At 35.3% G+C, this 17,990-nt stretch overlaps 1 protein-coding gene across 3 annotated transcripts in view; it reads right to left on the bottom strand.

Annotated features, from left to right (window-relative positions):
* Window positions 1-2,416: 2,416 nt before the first annotated feature.
* Window positions 2,417-17,990, bottom strand: part of LOC136029338 (ribosomal RNA processing protein 1 homolog) — a 40,630-nt gene continuing 25,056 nt past the window's right edge. For all 3 annotated transcript variants that reach the window (XM_065707624.1, XM_065707623.1, XM_065707625.1), the window contains exon 2: window positions 2,417-4,869. In XM_065707624.1, the coding sequence (XP_065563696.1) occupies window positions 2,441-4,846 (2,406 nt within the window). In that variant the 5' untranslated portion in view covers window positions 4,847-4,869 and the 3' untranslated portion in view covers window positions 2,417-2,440. The remainder of the gene's footprint in view (window positions 4,870-17,990) is intronic.

Raw genomic sequence — 17,990 nt, 5'->3', positions numbered from 1 at the left:
CACGGGGACGCCAGGGGGCACAGGGGGATATATAAATGACGACGGGGATACAGGGAATGTTCGATTAGCAATCACCATCAACAAAGCTCAAGGGCAATCATTAGAATCATGAGGTATAACTAAAAAAAAACTAAAAAAAGGTAAAAAACTAAAATAAAGACCAATTCAAAAACGAATGTATATACAGACCGGGACACAAATGACGTCCGGGACACCGGGACACAAGGAATATAAATGACGCCCGGGACACTCAAAGAGAAATCACAGACTGGGACACCGGGACACAAATGACGACCGGGACACAGGGAATATAAATGACGACCGGGAATCTATATTCACAGGTGGGACATAGGGACACAACTACAATGGCGCGTAACTAATATGGCGCGTAGCGACACACACATATATATATATATATATATATATATATACATATATATATATATATATATATATATATATATGTATATATATATATATATATATATATATATAAGCTTGTTTTGGTGTTACTTGGTTGTTCTACATTTGTTTTTTTCATAGGCATATATTTTGAGGGTGATACCTAGCACGGGGATACCATAGGGAATTTATGGTAGGCACGTCACTTACCTGGGTAGGGAATTTAAAGTGCCGAAATCCTATAGACAAGTTGCACTTTACTGAAAAAAAATGGCTGTGGAATGTCAGTTTAGTATGCCTATACTGATACATATCCCTTACAGTTTTAATAACTTTTAATTTATTGAAGTTTAAAAGTTAAAACATTTTATATGTATTTTTATTTATTTAAATCATACAGTAAACAACCGAGTCAAAGTCAAAACGAGGAAAAAGTTAACATGAGTAGGGGTGACTACCCCCATGCCTTCTCAAGACCAGAACATAATTTGCACTTTACCGAAAACAAAACCCATAAAATGTTTTCACTTTGTTTAAAATATTTTTAATAGACACTTGAAGAAGGAAATTCTCCCCCTTGCATTGCAATTACAGCACGAGTGTCTGGTGCCCTTTTTGAAAGTAACAAGAAATTGGAGGGTAAGCAGTCCTTCCCTGAAGCACATTCATTTTACAAACACATCCAGTCAAAATTTTGAGACAGCCATTTTGTTCAGCATAGTAGAACGGTCAAGCAACTATGAACGGTCAAGCAACAAGCAACTATGGGATATTAGGCATATTAACAACCCCCTACTATTCTGCAATTGGCCCTTTATGCTTTAAAACTAAACATTGCTTTAAAATAAATCAAAAGGCACTGTGTTTACGGTTGCCTATAAGACATCTTAGCAATATATCGAGAACGACTGGGGGTATTAAGTTGAAACTTGTGGGGATACTAATATTACTACTTCTGCTTTTACAATTTAGATAAATAAAAAAAGGGTAAGTGTATCCAGGTTGTAAAAGAGCATAGATAGAATCTGTTGGAAATGATATTAAGCTTTATTTCTCAGGTCATTTCCAGAAGCTATAAAATTAAATTAAAAAATACTGTTTCTGTCAGGATTAAAAATTGTTGAAAAGTTTCTCCAACATACAAATAGCAACCTATACTATGGATTCTTATTGAAGAAACCGAAAAGATATACAATATTATTTTTTCCATGAAAAAGACAAAATCAATAAAAACGAACAGATATTAATTTTAAAAAACTTTTTCCCCAAGACAAGTTTATCAACGAGCTCCATTAAGTCAAAAATGAGCAACAATAAAGTCAAACAACCTTCCAAGCGTAAAACTATCACAAATCACTATCAATAAATTAATGAAACTCAGAACGAACAGTAAGTTACAATGAATAGCCGAGTCAAATTCGAAACAAGCAAGAATTAACATGAGCAGTGCTGATAACCCCTATGCCTTCTCAAGACCAGAACACAAATTATCCTTTACTGAGAACAAAACACGTTTGAAATGTTTTCATCTTTCTTAATTTCTTAATTGGAAAATTATCAAAACCTTAAGGAAAAATTTCAGTATATATCAATTAAAATGACAATTCACGGTCATTTGTTAGTTTTTTTTCAGTAAAGCGCAAATTTTATTCTGGTCTTGAGAAATATTCTGGTATTTATAAGTAATAAGAATCATTGAACATTAAATGATAAAACAAACTAGTTCGATTATTCCTTACTGAAGAAAAGAGCGGCATTCAAACCCAGTATGTGGAAATTGATCAGGGTAAAGCATTGGATGTTGCAGCTAAAAAAAAGGCCATGTTGTAGTGTTTTGAGCTATTCTGAAAACACAGAAATAAGCGTTGCTCCTTTTTGTTTCTCTAGTCTTAGAAAAAAAAAGAGAAACACATATTAGAACTTTTTTCTAAACGACAATTCGCAAAAAAAGAACCAATTTATCCTAATAAATTCCCAGACTAATTATATACCAAGTAATACAGAACACGATAAATTGAGAAAATACTTTTATTTCGTATTATCTTATAATGCTTTCTTTAATTATATTGGTCGTGATTCTAGCCGTCCTCTTTTTCTTTTTCCCGAAGCTTGGAAATGGGCGCAATAACTCTTCTGTGATTTTGAGTACTCCATTTTTTGGCTTTTTTCTTGGATCATGGGGGATCCCAGGACTTGTTTTAATAGCTTTCAGATATTCTGCAGGGTCTTGACACTTGTTGTTCTTCAATACAAACTTAACCTTGGCTGCTTTAGAAATGGGGATTTTACTTATCTTTCTCAGAGGCTCCTTAATTTTAGTTTCTTGTCTCAACTTAGATTTGCCCAAATATTTCTTATTTGGAATAACTATTTCTAATTCCCCTTCTTCAAGACCTTTACTCCAAGGATCTTTAGCCAGCTCTTTATCCTCACTTGTTTTGATAGGTAATAAGTTTGATTCTTGAGCCTCTAAATTTTGGACTGACTCAACCTTTTCACTATCTTTTATAGATAAAGATGTTTCTTCAATATCTGCTTTAGATTGAACATCAATTTTGCCAATAGTATTTTCTTCTTTACTTGAATCGCACATATCAGCTGAGTCGACATTGGTATTCAATTCTTTATTCAATTTAGAGTGAATGTCATCTTTTTTACGTATATCTTTCTTCTCGCTTTTTTGTCTATCCTTCTTTATATGTCTGTCTTTAACAATCTTTTCCTTTGGGAAAGAAGCTCGAGAGTCATTTCTTTCTTGGCGTTTGGCTTGTTTAATTGCTTGAAAGATGATTTCAGGGTTAGGAGAAATATCATCATCAAATGAAAATTCAATTTTTTGCTTTTTAGGGGCTTCCCTAGCACCAGAAACAACTACAGGAATTCCAATTCTAGATTTAAAAATCTTCAAGAGCTTATCTGGTTTCGGAACTGAATCCATATTTTCCTTAACTATCTGTTTGTCTTGTTCCACACTTTCTATAATTTTTGATATAGTGTTTGAGCTTTGAACAGGAGTGATTTCTATTGGTATGGTATCTTTTGAAGTTTTTCCGGCTTTTACAGGCTTAGATTGAGTTCCTTTTTTATATTTATTAGCATCGACTTGCTCAGAAGAAGGCTGAAACACTTCATTACCAGTTTTGTTTTCTTTACACGGTGCTTCTTTTTTATTTGTAATATCTGATTTAACTTTCGAACTTAGGGAATCAATTTTAGCTTTCTTGGCTGCTTTCTCGGCTAGTTCCATTTTTCTTTTCTCGGCTTTTATTTGCTTTTTAGTTTTGGGGGTATCAACGGGCTGCATTTCCTTCTTCTTTTCTTCAGCTGTTGCTTTTTTCTTCTCAATTTCTTTCATCTTTCGAATATTTTTCCTCTCTTCCATTTCTTTCCTTTTATACTCTTCTTGCTCTGCAAGATACTCCATGGCAACATTGTCAATATCATCCTCGGTTACACCACTAGGAACTTCTGGGAGAACCACTTTTAGCGGGTATATACCAGCAGCGACATCTTTAAAGTGTGCAACAAGCTGATACAAGTATTTTTTATTATGTGCATGAATGCCTGGCTGGCTGGCATAAGTCAATATCTCTTTTGAGAGCAGATCATAGTCAAGATGAATTTGTGGCAACTCTATGTCGATCTTCCCTGCCCGGGGATCTTTTGCCTGATCTCTAAAATTTCTAGGAGCCATTTCTTTCACTGCTTCTTTAAATTCTTCAACAGTGAGACCAACTTGGTTTGCAAGGCCAGCATCACTTTGATTTATCAAATTATTAAAAACTCTTTGCTCTATTGAGTATTTTAACCTTGAATCTTTCCCATGTGCTGAACACTCTATAAATGGTCGGATAAAATGCATAACCGTGTCATGTTGAAGTTCCTCACCACCAGCTTTAGCGAGCTCTTCAATTATAATATCAGTAAATTGAACTTGTAGCGATAATGGGATCTTAACACTAATTAGACTTTTATTAGCGTTGATCACATCCTTATCCAAAATATCTGCCAAAAGACTTGTATAGTCTTCTGGCCATCCTTGCTTAGCAACATACTCAAAAGCATGACGTAACAATCGCCTTAGAAACATAAGAAATTTATCAATTCTCCATTTATCAATACCATTCCACTCAATTGAGATAATTTGCAAACCCGCGCGAAAGAACTCAAGTCCATGAAGGCCATTAAAGGAATGAATTAAACCACCAATATTCTCACTCAATTCCTCTTGTATGAGAGGCTTATCACTCATATACATGCAGTAGAACAAGCCTTTCCAAATTTTAAGCATTTCCAAATTGGATACAGGGCTAGAACCAGATCGCATAGCTATCCATTGCCGCAATTTCTTGACAGCTTTGTCTCGTATTTTCTTCTCATTTGAAGCTAGACGCTTAGCAAACACATTTTCAGGGGGTTGACTATTGGCAGACATTACAGCCATCTATAGAGGACACTTGAGCAATCCTAAAACAATAAGAGCAAATTACCATCAAATAACACTAGCTTGTCAAAATACGAATATCATTTCGTTAAAGGTAAAAATACACCCAAGTTCAATACATTAATAACGAAAAGCTTCCAGACTTCTTCTCACTAAAAGAATGCTCAATGTGCAATATTTGTTTTTCGCATGCCACTGTTGCCTGAATTGCTCAAATGACCTCAGTTGACAATCTATCCGTATAAAGCACAGCAGAAGTAGCTAATTTTACTGAGATAGCCAATAACTGATAAGTACAGAAATTAAAAAAAAAAAATATTCACATTCGAGTCCTCAAAACCCTTCAATTTCTTTTTAACATTAAATTTGTCCTTATAACGAAAGAAGTATAACTTAGTCTTGAAGAATGACAAATTGCCATAAAGTGGTACTGATAAACACCAAACCGTCAGCAGCCTTGAAAGACATTTCGTAATATACTTTAGCAATAGCAACACTAATAGTGGTGGACTTTCAATTTACTTTCTATAAAGTCGAAAAGCTGTAAACACCAAGGCTTAAATTTTTCTGCCTTTATTTTTTTAGTTTCAATACCAACCATCACGAGTACTGCAATCAACGATGGACCAGCCTCATTTAAATGATACTTCTACAAAAATTCACTAACACTGGTCCAGGCGAGAGAGTGCAGTAGTTTTGCAAAAAAAAGGAAGAAAATTACAATCCCCGCTCACATTTTAGTTTCTAAAAATAACTTTAACATTTGGTTGCTTTATTTTTTTTTCGCAGATAAACTTAAGTTTCCTTTCTGTCAGTTTTTCATCCTCTCTGGGTCAGACCATTTGATCTTAAATCAAGCAGATATTATCACTTGACCAGGGCCCATGTTAGATTTTCTCCAGAAAATAATATGTTCCAAGTAGAATATAATTAATCCCCAAGGGATGTGATGAAAACTTTTTATTTTCTCTTGCTACAGCAGTGTTAAGCTCTCCAAATTAACTTATGACATCTGAAACTAAAACACTTAGAGTTAAAACACCTTTTAATGACATACAAGGCTTGTTAATCCCTCATACTGCTGCATAGAGTGCAGTGCAACATCCGGATAAATACAATAACAAATTCTAGTGCATCTACCAATGATTGCAACTAAAATTGGACTTTCATCGCTCTCAAAGTGAATAAGGTACACAAAGGATCACTAACCTAAAACTCGACTTTTACAGAGATGAGCAGCTGCCAAACCCCTGATTTTTTTAGGCACTAGACGAGCCTCCTCAGGAAAAATCTTTTGATCCCTTCCCCTCCTGAAGTTCTAACCTGTGGTCGCCTATGACAATACTTCTATGGCCCCAGAGAGATTAATTATTGACGGTGTCCTAAAATGGATAGGCAGATTTGAGCTCTTCTGGCGCAGCAGAATGGTTTGGGGTCTCCACTCCTTCATAAGCTACTTTCTCCGTCCCTATACCTGAAGGGAAATCCTGCTTGCGTGGCCTTATAATGGCATCAGGGTGGACCTTTCTCTTAGTTTTCCTAACCAAAGCTGTGACTTCTAACAGTGCTGCAGGGTAACCTTGATAAGTGGCCGCCTTGAGAAAATTATAGCCCAGTAAATGTCTTAGCATTTCTACTGGATTCTGATTAATAGGCAACTCTTTTGGAGTTGATCTGTTTTGGTGGGCTTGTTTGGGCTGGAAAACCTCTTCTTAAAAAAGTTATCTATTACGGGTGCTCTCCCCATTGGAGTGTAATATTTGTAGGCATGAGTACACAGTGAGTCAGAGGTAATAGGTGTGAGAATGCTTGTGCAGGATTTCGACTTTTATTGATAGAAGAGCATCGCCAAGTGTGACAAACAGTGTTGACCAAGATGGGCCGGGGATTGCATAAAGTCTGTCTTGGAATAGACCCCGACACTTCACTGGCTTTCTTTTCGGTGGCAAATAGTTGATTTTCAGAGGGAACGGTGGCGCGTTGCCGGTTGTCGCCGATTTTCTCTCTGGGGAAGAACTACCGGCTGTCACCAATTTTAGTATGAGGGACAGTTTCAAAACGGTCTGAGCTACTCATCGTTCAAATGCTAATAAATAGACCAGTCTGTTAAAGCTCCTTAGAACACCGAGGTTACCTACTATATAATGACATACGTATAGAGAAACACAACGCAAGGGCCAACACTCAAAAATCAATAGGATCAAGAGTCTTTTTTGAGACTTTTTAATCACTTGATTTTCAACAAGCGGTAGCCTTCACTCCCCTCCGTGTTTATGTTTTCGTGATATCTGTTGTATTACTCAATAAAACCCAGTAATCACAGTATCATACCTTTTACCCCAGTGCGCGCCACAACAGTGAACACAGGCACAATAGTGAACACAAGAGAAGTTCGGACTCAGGTCGTTTGGGGAAAGAGGAAGAAAAACAATAGATACCTAATTCTTGCAAATACCTTATAACATCTAGCTTATACCCAGTTTGAAGGCCTTACTAGGACAAGACTGAACAATGGAATTCACGATGCATGCGAATAGAAGTTGATTCGGCTGTCTATCTTCATTTTAACGGGCAGAGGCGTCACAGCAAGGGGGCGGGGGCAGCAACCTAAAGTTTTTGAGATTCACTTGGAGGTAGATCAAAAGTCCAAAAATACACTCAGCCCGAGAAACAAAACAGAGTAACTACTGCGCAAACGAATATTTCCCTCGTTTAAAAAAAGGTGTATTCAGCGTAGAGAAAAAAAAAGCAAAAACAAACTAGAATATAAAACTAAAAAACATAATATATATATATATATATATATATATATATATATATATATATATATATATATATATATATATATATATATATATATAACTAAAAACAGACTAACTAAAATAAATAATAAACAATTACTCACATATACAATTGTCAGAAAAGTAATTAAAAACCAACTATCCAGTTACTTTTCTTGTATTTATGAAGGTAATTGGCAATTGTGTATGTGAGTAATTGGATATTATATATTTCAGTTATTCTGTTTTAGTTACTAGTATATTTTTCGTTTATAACTATTTTAGTTTTAGATTCTAGTTTTTCCGCAAACTCCAAAAAGTTAGTGTAGGCCATTACAAGCAAAGCTTCTTGGGCCTAGTAACTGCTTTACTTTTGTAATAGTTTTTCTTTTAGTATGAATAAATTGATTGATTGATTCGATGATTTTTGATCAAACTGAGTCACTTGAAAGATGAAGTGACGATCCTTAATTCAAAACAAGAGCTAAGAGCTCATATGGCACTTATGACGATGTCGGAAGAGCCAAGAGCTCATATGGTATGAGCTCTAGCAAAATTCTAAGAATCAATAGATTGCTTTGAAAAGAAAATCAGAGGCTTAATGCCGGTCGGGATTTACAATGAGAGCTCTGAGTCACGAGGTCCTTCTAAATATCAAAATTCATTAAGATCCGATCACCCACTCGCAAGTTAAAAATACCTCAATTTGTTTAATTTTTCCTCTCCCTTCAGCCCCCAGACGTTCGAATCGGGAAAAACGACTTTATCAAGTCAATTTGTACAGCTCCCTGACACGCCTACCAATTTTCATCGTCCTAGCACGTCCAAAAGCACCAAACTCGCCAAAGCAGTGAACCCCACCATCTAACTCCCCCAATAAGAGCGGATCCAGTCTGGTTACGTCAGTCACGTATCTACGACATTTATAAGCATTTTCCAAGATTTCTGGTTTCCCCCTCCAGCTCCCCCCAATGGCAACAGATCTGGTCGGGATTTGAAATAAGAGCTCTGAGACATGAGTTCCTTCGAAATATCAAATTTCATTATGATCTGGTCACCCGTTCTTCAGTTAAAAATACCTCAATTTTTCTAACTTTTCCACATTACCAACACCCAGCTCCCCCAAAGAGAACGGATCCGTAACAATTATGTAAATCTCGTATCTATAACTTTTGCTTATTCATCCCATCACGTTTCATCCCGATATCTCCACTCTAAGCCTTTTCCATGATTTCCGGTTTCCAAGATTTCTGTTTCTTCCCTCCAACCCTCTATGTCTCCGGATCCAATTCGAATTGAAAATGGAGCATCTGAGACATAAGATTCTTCTGTATATCAAGTTTCATTGAGATCCAATCACCCATTCGTAAGATACCTCGATTTCACGTTTTCCAAGAATTCTGGCTTCCCCCTCCAACTCCCTTAAATGTCACCGGATCTGGTCGGGATTTAAAATGAAAGTTTTAAAGCACAAGATCTTTCTAGATATCAATTTTCATTAAGATCTGATCCCCCGTTCGCAAGTTACAAATACCCCATTTTTTTCTAATTTTGCCGAATTACTCCCCCCCCCCCAACTCCACCAAAGAGAGCGGATCCGGTCCGGTTATGTCAGTCACCTATCTTGGACTTGTGCTTATGCTTTCCACCAAGTTTCATCCTGATCTCTCCGCTTTAAGCGTTTTCCAAGATTTTCGGTCCCCCCCCCTTAATGACACTGGACCCTGTCGGGATAAAAAATAAGAAATCTAAGTTTCGAGGTCCTTCTAAATATGAAATTACATTAAGCTATGATCACTCTTTTGCAAGTTAAAAACACTCCATTTTTTCCAATTTTTAGAATTAACCTCCCCCCAACTCCCCCCAGAAAGAGCAGATCCGTTCCGGTTATGTCAATCCCGTATCTAGGACCTGTGCTTATTTTTCCCTCCAAGTTTCATCCCGATCCCTCCACTCTAAGCATTTTCCAAGAGTTTAGGTTCCCCCCCCCAACATCATCTTTACCGGATAATGTTGAAATTTAATATAAGAGCTCTGAGACAGGATATCATTCCAAACATCAAATTTCCTTAAGATCCGATCACTCCTTCGTAAGTTAAAAATACCTCATTTTTCAAATTTTTCAGAATAACCCTCCCCCCACTCCCCCAAAGAGAGCGGATCCGTCCTGGTTATGTCAATCACGTATCTAGGACTTGTGCTTATTTTTCCCTCCAAGTTTCATCCCGATCCCTCCACTCTAAGCATTTTCCAAGATTTTAGGTTCCCCCCTCAATTCTCTCCAATTACACCAGATCCAGTCGGAATTTAAAATATAAGCTCTAAGACACGATATTCTTCCAAACTTCAAATTTCATTAAGATCCGATCACTCCTTCGTAAGTTAAAATACCTCATTTTTCTAATTTTTCAGAGTTACCGCTCCCCCCCTACTCCCCCAATGAGAGTGGATCCGTCCCGGTTATGTCAATCATATATCTAGGACTTGTGCTTATTTTTCCCGCCAAGTTTCATCCCGATCCCTCCACTCTAAGCGTTTTCCAAGATTTTAGGTTCCCCTCTCAATTCCCCCCAATGTCACCAGATCCAGTCGGAATTTAAAATTAGAGCTCTGAGACACAATATCCTTCCAAAATTCAAATTTCATTAATATCCGATCACTCCTTCGTAAGTTAAAAATACCTCATTTTTCTAATTTGTTCAGAATTAACCCCCCCCCCCCCCTCAACTCCCCCAAAGAGAGAGGATCCATCACGGTTATTTCAATCACTTATCTAGGACTTGTGCTTATTTTCCCCGCCAAGTTTCATCCCAATCCCTCCACTCTAAGCGTTTTCCAAGATTTTTGTCCCCCCCTCAATTCCCCCCAATGTCACCAGATCCAGTCGGGATTTAAAATAAGAGCTCTGAGACACGATATCCTTCTAAACTCCATATTTCATTAAGATCCGATCACTCCTTTGTAAGTTAAAAATACCTATTTTTTCTATTTTGTCCGAATTAACTGGCCCCCACTCCCCTCCAGATGGTCAAACCGGGAAAATGACTATTTCTAATTCTATCTGGTCCGGTCCCTGATACGCCTGCCAAGTTCCATCTTCCTATCTTGCCCGGAAGTGGCTGAAGTAGCAAAACCGGGACAGACAGACAGACCGCCAGAATTTGCGACCACTATATGTCACTTGGTTAATATCAAGTGCCATAAAAAAATGCAATGAACTATGGTAGAGACTAAAGAAAAGGAATGGAATGACTGAGGGAATGAAAAAGTTTTTTCAACTGAAAGCAAGGAACAATATTATAATATAAAACGAACTGAAATTATAGCATATATGAGGGAGGTTACCCCCTTTTCAATCCCTCTCCCTCTTCACGTTAAAGTTTATAAAAGCTTCTTATTCTAATTAAACAGCCTTTGTTTTTCAGGAGTTGTTCTTAAAGAATTAGGACAAAAAGTCGAACTTGAACATAAAAAGCAAGGTACTGAGGAGGACATAGTCCTCCTCATATAGTGAATAATTTCTCTTCCTTTCAAGCTTAAATATTGTTATTTATTTTCAGTTTTTAAAAAATCTAATTTCTGATCGCCTCTCAAATAATGCTGAAAAATCCACCTCTCCCTCCATGGAAAATCCTTCCCCCGCAAAAAATTATCCCTTGTCAAATCCCCCTGGGAAATTCCTTTGGACAATTCCATCCTCAATGAAAATTACCCCTGAAAAATTTCATTGGCCAATTCTACCTGGAAAATGCTCCTAGCCTAATTCAAGCTGAGCACAGACTTGTTTTTTATTTAATTTCAGATTGTTTTTTAAATCAAGCCGAAAAGCCCCCTCCACAGAAAATTTTCCCCCTCTCATCCCCAATGAAAAGGTTCTCCAGCGGAAAATTTCTGCTGAGGATCATTCCAAATTTCCCACGTGTAAAACTTCTTCTAAAAAATTTAGCCCCGGAAACTGCTTTCCCTTGGAAAATCTCCAACCAGCAGAAAAGACCACCTCGTCCTAAAAAAACGTCTATATACATCGCAATTACACATGGTATATGTAAACAATGGACAAATTCCATAACTTACAGCCCTTTCCCTAGAGTTTGGGGAGTAATGTCACCCCCAAAGGCATAGTTATTGGATCTTTCAACTATGTTGAACAAAAATTGCTATCTCAAAATTTTGATTGGATAAATTCAGGGGAAAAGGGGCATAAGAGAGGGGCTAATTTCCCTCCTTTCTTTTAAGTGACTTACAAAGGGCACTATAAGTTTTAACATTCGTCCAAATGAGGCCTTTTCCAATCTTTTAGGACCACTTGTCTGATAAAATCACTCCTTGGAAAAAAGAGTAACAAACAAACAAACACACATCTGTGATTGTCCTTCTGAGTTGCTTAATTTGACTCAAAGCTCTTGCTTGACAACGTCACCAGCATAGAGAGAACCATACGTCAGTGCCGTTAATCGTCTGTAGTAGCCTGCTTATCTTGTGCATGGCCTACCTCTGTAGCCAGCCATTTGCAGTTGGATCAAAGTCGAAAATGATTCTGGCAAGTGTTTGAGCGGGCAAGTTAAGTGGATGACTGTGTCAACGCCACAAGCAAGAAGCCAGCTGCTCCAAAAGGGGTGGCAATTTAAAAGACAGGAGGATCTCCAGGACTGCACCCCACTAAACAATCTAATGCGTTCGATTTTCTGGAAGTGTTTGGTCTGAACAGCCTCTACCATGATCATCTGCATCTGCGTCATGGGTCAAGTCTCTGACGAGTAAGCCATAGCAGTAGCTACCAAGGCAGATTAGAACTGTATTTTTGCGAGGTGGCTGATCTGGGATGTGTGAAATATATAATATTAACAAGACGGCATAAGCCTTTGCCACCCTTGCTGATATCTATGCAACTATCATTCTCTTCAAGCAAAAAAGAGTACAAAATTCCAGAATTTCGCAGACAGGAGCTTGAAACCTCGACAGTAGGTTTCTATGATAAGCACAACCTGATGGTGCAACTTTCATTGAGGCATCTTAACTTTTTGTGGATGTTCCCTTTCTTTTTCGAAAATTAGTGAAATTTTCTCAGGCTCTCGGCTTTTGACGAGTGGCATTAAACTTAATTAATCATATATATTTGGAATGAGGATATAAAGCCAATTTTTTTATGTATCTATTGTAATCGAAATTCTGTCTTTTAGAGTTTTGGAAACAATTTGGCCAAGTCATTCATTTTTTACAATTCATAGCCACAAACTGTTTTGTAATCTTCATAAGTGTAAAAAAGCAAAATAAGATGTGTTAAGGGGCAAAATTTTATTGTTGCAAGCCTCATCTAATAAATTATCAAACTATACTGCAAGAAATCAAGAGGACTGCTTCCAGTAAGAGAGCAAGCTCTTAGCCAAATAAGTCAGTTAGTAAAATGCATTGCTATAACAGAGACTATGGTCCCACACCTTTGCTCCAAGAGGAATTGCAATATCTCTTACAGCATTTTGGTTTTATAAAACAAGCATAATGAATGAGTTTAAAAAAAAAATCTTTTTTCGTAGCTAGTTAGTGGTTTCTTTCTTCTCAGTTCTTTTCAGCAGATTTGGTTCTGATTCTAAAATTTGACCATTGCTTATTGGTTATGCTCATTGCTATAGAGTTTAAACTAGTAAAAAAAAAAAGAGAAGAAATTAAGTAATGTATTCCCAGTAACTTGAAATCGCTGATTAACTTTATTGCTGCTGGCAAAACAACACAAGTGTCAAGAGACAATGAGAATCCTCTATGACAATATCAAACCATACATGATATTATGAAAATCATGCAGGCTATTAACAAAAATCTTGCAGAGTATTATAATTTTACAAGTTATTAACAAAATATTTTCAAATACAATCAAGACTTATCTGCTATTATCAAAATCTAATATAGTGCAATCAAAAATCGAGTTAGTTATTAACAGAACTTAAGAGTTACCTTCAAAATGCAATTGTAATTGCAAGGCCTTTCTCCTATTAAAATCTTGAACAGCTTACAGCTTAAACTATTAAGCATGAAAAGCACAGCCACTTAAAATGTTAAAAGTAGCCAATTATTGTCTTATAAAATATGCTTTTTTGGATTTTACATCAAACAGAAACTACTAACATAGAAAACCTAAACAGAATACAACTGATTGGGCTATCTATTTAGTGAGATAAAATACTACAAAGTTAAACAATATAAAATTAAGTTGCAAACATTTTTATTTTTCAAAAATAAAACTAGCAAATGTGCATTTTATTCCTGGAACTTTATGCAGCAATTACTACAACCCAAATTTTAATATGAACTGAAATCAACATTTTTTTGTATTGCTGTTTAAGTTTGACAAATATCTTTGTCAGGTTTGTTTTGCAGACCTATTAAAATTAAATGAAAAAAAAACTTTTAAAGTAAGGAGCAACATCAAAACTTAAAAAGAAACAAAAATTATTACGTATATGAGGGGATGCGCCTCTTTGTCAATACCTCACTAGATTTGTATTTTGTTTCAATTCCTTAAAAATAAACCCTGAATCACAAAGGCGTTTAATTAGAATAAATAGCTCTTTTGAAAGTACTAAAGAGCTTTTGCTTAAAGAGTGAGGTATTGACGAGGGGGCGCGTCTCCTCATATACGTAATAATTTATGTTTGTTTTAAGTTTTAATGTTGTTCCTTACTTTCAGTTGAAAAAGCTTGTTTTTAATTGAATTTCTGGTCGTCTTTTCCAATTTTTATAGCTTCTTGGTTATCATTTTGTAGACAGACTCTACATAACTAGCAATTGAGAGTTTGGCAATGAGCTACATTTTAAATTAATTTTTAATTTTTATTGTTCCTAGTGTCTTTTCTGATGCATTTTTTTGCTTGGGCTTTTTAGAGAATTGAATTGTTGATTGTATCAATATCTTGTCTGGTAAAGGTAATTTTTATTTTTCTTGAAATAATATTGAAATTTCTTGTGGTCACTTAGCATCAGTTGGCTTGTTTTGGGGTTTTTGGTGTTTACTAGTAAGTGGCTTATGGAAAAAGATAGTTCATGCAATTGGAAATGGTAACAGTAGTGGAAGACCACTCTTGTTGCAAGCTGACTATGGTAAATTTTTTTTACTCACACAAAACTAATGTTTAAAATTCTTTGCAATAAAATTACACGAATTTCAAATGTTTTTTATTCTTATGATTGTCCAAAACCCAAAACTACTCTGCCAATTACTGCTGACAGCTTCTTTGAAGAAAGTATTTGCTTAAAAGAAAAAAATTCATTAGAGTTGGTATTTCCTATGACAACTCTTAAAAAACCTACATTTACAGAATGGAACAAAAACTGAATTTTGACTGCTAATGTTTTACAAGCAAGTAACTTTTATGGAATCCATGCACTTCTGATCTGACTAAAAAAATACAAAAACAAAACAAAACAACAACATGGAAACTAACATGAACAAATATGCAATGTTTACTTTAAAATTTCACAAAGATAATGCCATATTACAGGCAATTGCTGAAATCACCTTAATTATTAATTTTGAAACCGGTTTGAGTAAGCACCAATCTATCTATATATATAAAAATAAGTTGTCTGTGTGTGGATCTGTGGATGGATCAGGTGACGTCATGTTTGTCCGCATATGACGTCTGAATTATTTCACACTAATACAAAAGAAGAAAAAAACTAAAAAAGGTAAAAACTACAAAAAAAACTAAAAAGAAAAAAAAACTAAAAAAGCTAAAAAACTAAAAAAAACTAAAAAAAGGTAAAAATCTAATAACTAAAAAAAAACTGAAAAAAATAAAAAAAGGCAAAAACTACGAAAAAAACTAAAAACTAATAAAAAAACTAAAAAATCTAAAAAACTAAAAAAACTAAAAAAAACTAAAAAAAGGTAAAAAACTAAAAAAAACTAAAAACTAAAAAAGAAAAAAACTAAAAAAAAGGAAAAAACTGAAAAATAAAAGAGAAAAAGAAAACTAAAAAAATATGAATAAATATATATAAAAATAAGTTGTTTGTGGGTTATATCTGTCTGTCGAGTGACGTCGTGTTTGTCCGCATATGACGTCTGAATTATTTCACACTAATACAAAAGAAGAAAAAAAACTAAAAAAGGTAAAAACTACAAAAAAAACTAAAAAGAAAAAAAACTAAAAAAGCTAAAAAACTAAAAAAAAATAAAAACTAAAAAAAACTGAAAAAACTAAAAAAAAAAACTAAAAACTAATAAAAAAACTAAAAAAGCTAAAAAACTAAAAAAACTAAAAAAACTAAAAAAAGGTAAAAAACAAAAAAAAACTAAAAACTAAAAAGAAAAAACTAAAAAAAAGGAAAAAACTGAAAAATAAGAGAAAAAGAAAACTAAAAAAATATTAATAAATATAAAAAATATAAATATAAATATAATATAAATTAGCAATCAACAAAGCACCGAGACACAAATGACGACCGGGACACAGGGAGTATAAATGACGACCAGGACATAAGTAAAAAAAAAAAACTAAAAAAACTAAAAAAATGGTAAAAACTACAAAAAAACTAAAAACTAATAAAAAAACTAAAAAATCTAAAAATCTAAATAAACTAAAAAAGGAAAAAAAGAAAAAAGGAAAAAAATAAAGGAGAAAAACAAAACTAAAAAACGAATGTATATACAGACCGGGACACCGGGATACAAATGACGACCGGGACACAGGGAATATAAATGACGACCGGGACACAGGGACACAACTACAATGGGGACGCCGGGGGGCACAGGGGGATATAAATGACGACCGGGACACCGGGACACAAGGAATATAAATGACGCCCGGGACACTCAAAGAGAAATCACAGACTGGAACACCAGGACACAAATGACGACCGGGACACAGGGAATATAAATGACGACCGGGACACAGGGACATAACTACAAAGGGGACGCCGGGGTGCACAGGGGGATATATAAATGACGATGGCGACTCAGTGAATGGTCGATTAGCAATCACCATCAACAAAGCTCAAGGGCAATCATTAGAATCATGAGGTATAGATCTGAATACGGATTGTTTTCCCATGGACCATTATATGTTGCATGTTCAAGAGTCGGTAAACCTGAAAATCTATTTATATGCACAGACAATGGGACAGCAAAGAATGTTGTACATTCGCAAGTTTTATGTAGTTAAAAACATATATATATATATATATATATATATATATATATATATATATATATATATATATATATATATATATATATATATATATATATCTATCTATATTCACAGGTGGGACATAGGGACACAACTACAATGGCGCGTAACTAATATGGCGCGTAACGACTTACGCGCGCGGGGGGGCTTGGGGGGGGGGGGCGCGAAGCGCCCCCACCAACTAGGTGTTGGGGTGGCGCGAAGCGCCACCCCAACAGCTAGTCTGTTCATAAAAATAAACTCTCCACAAGCTAGGGGACAGGATAAAAAAAAATTATAGAATTTATAGACTGGTTCTTTGCTTATTCCTGATGCCAAAACTTTCATACATAGCAAATGTAGCAAAAATACAGAGCTGTTCACATAAAATTTAGTCACATATGTTCAAAATTCATGCATGGTACATAAAAAAATTCCATCAGTAATATAAACAACAAAACTAGGAATTAAAGTCATTAGATATCAACTAACAAATGTTTCAATCCATCAGTTCAAATATGTCAATAATGCCATTAAATTATCAATTCTACAAAACTCAACAAATAATCTCAAATTTTCTGTATATCTGAAAATAGTAAACACAATTCTTTCAATGATGTAAAATACCAATACGAGGATGCAAAGAAGACTGATATCTTGTTGGTCAAAAGGTCCACTACCTTGTGACCAACTAAAAAACAAATAAAAACTTTTTATATACTCTAGGGCTACAGCCTACTTAGGTCCACAGGGGAGGGGGCTGAGATATGACTGTTATTAAGCAGTCATTATATTTGAATATAACACTGAATGGGGATCTAAATGGTATATTGTTTTCCTTTAATCAGATTTTATGTCCCACAAGCAGCACTAGCCTGATTTTATGGTAGCACTTCTTATACTTTGAAAGCATTGAAAGGAGAATCAAATTGTTTTACAGTTCTCTCGTTATTATAGTATTTCAGAAAAGAAATAAATCTTCCAGCAAAATTGTTAGTAGGGTCTAATCCTGGTAATACGACAGTACTAACACTTGGACTAACATTTTAATTAAAATTTCTCCTTCCTGAACATCAACAGCAGGTTCCTGATCTTGGTTCATGATGTGGATAGTTTTAAATACTTGGGATTGGCTGATTGTTGAGAGAAGGCAAGTTTGGATTTGCTGACAGCATTCATAGAAGACCTTTTTTTTACATT

Source organism: Artemia franciscana, chromosome 7 (genome assembly GCF_032884065.1).
Source record: "Artemia franciscana chromosome 7, ASM3288406v1, whole genome shotgun sequence".
Taxonomy (NCBI): domain Eukaryota; kingdom Metazoa; phylum Arthropoda; class Branchiopoda; order Anostraca; family Artemiidae; genus Artemia; species Artemia franciscana.
Note: the sequence above shows the minus strand (reverse complement) of the source record. Positions and strands in the feature narration are given on the sequence as shown.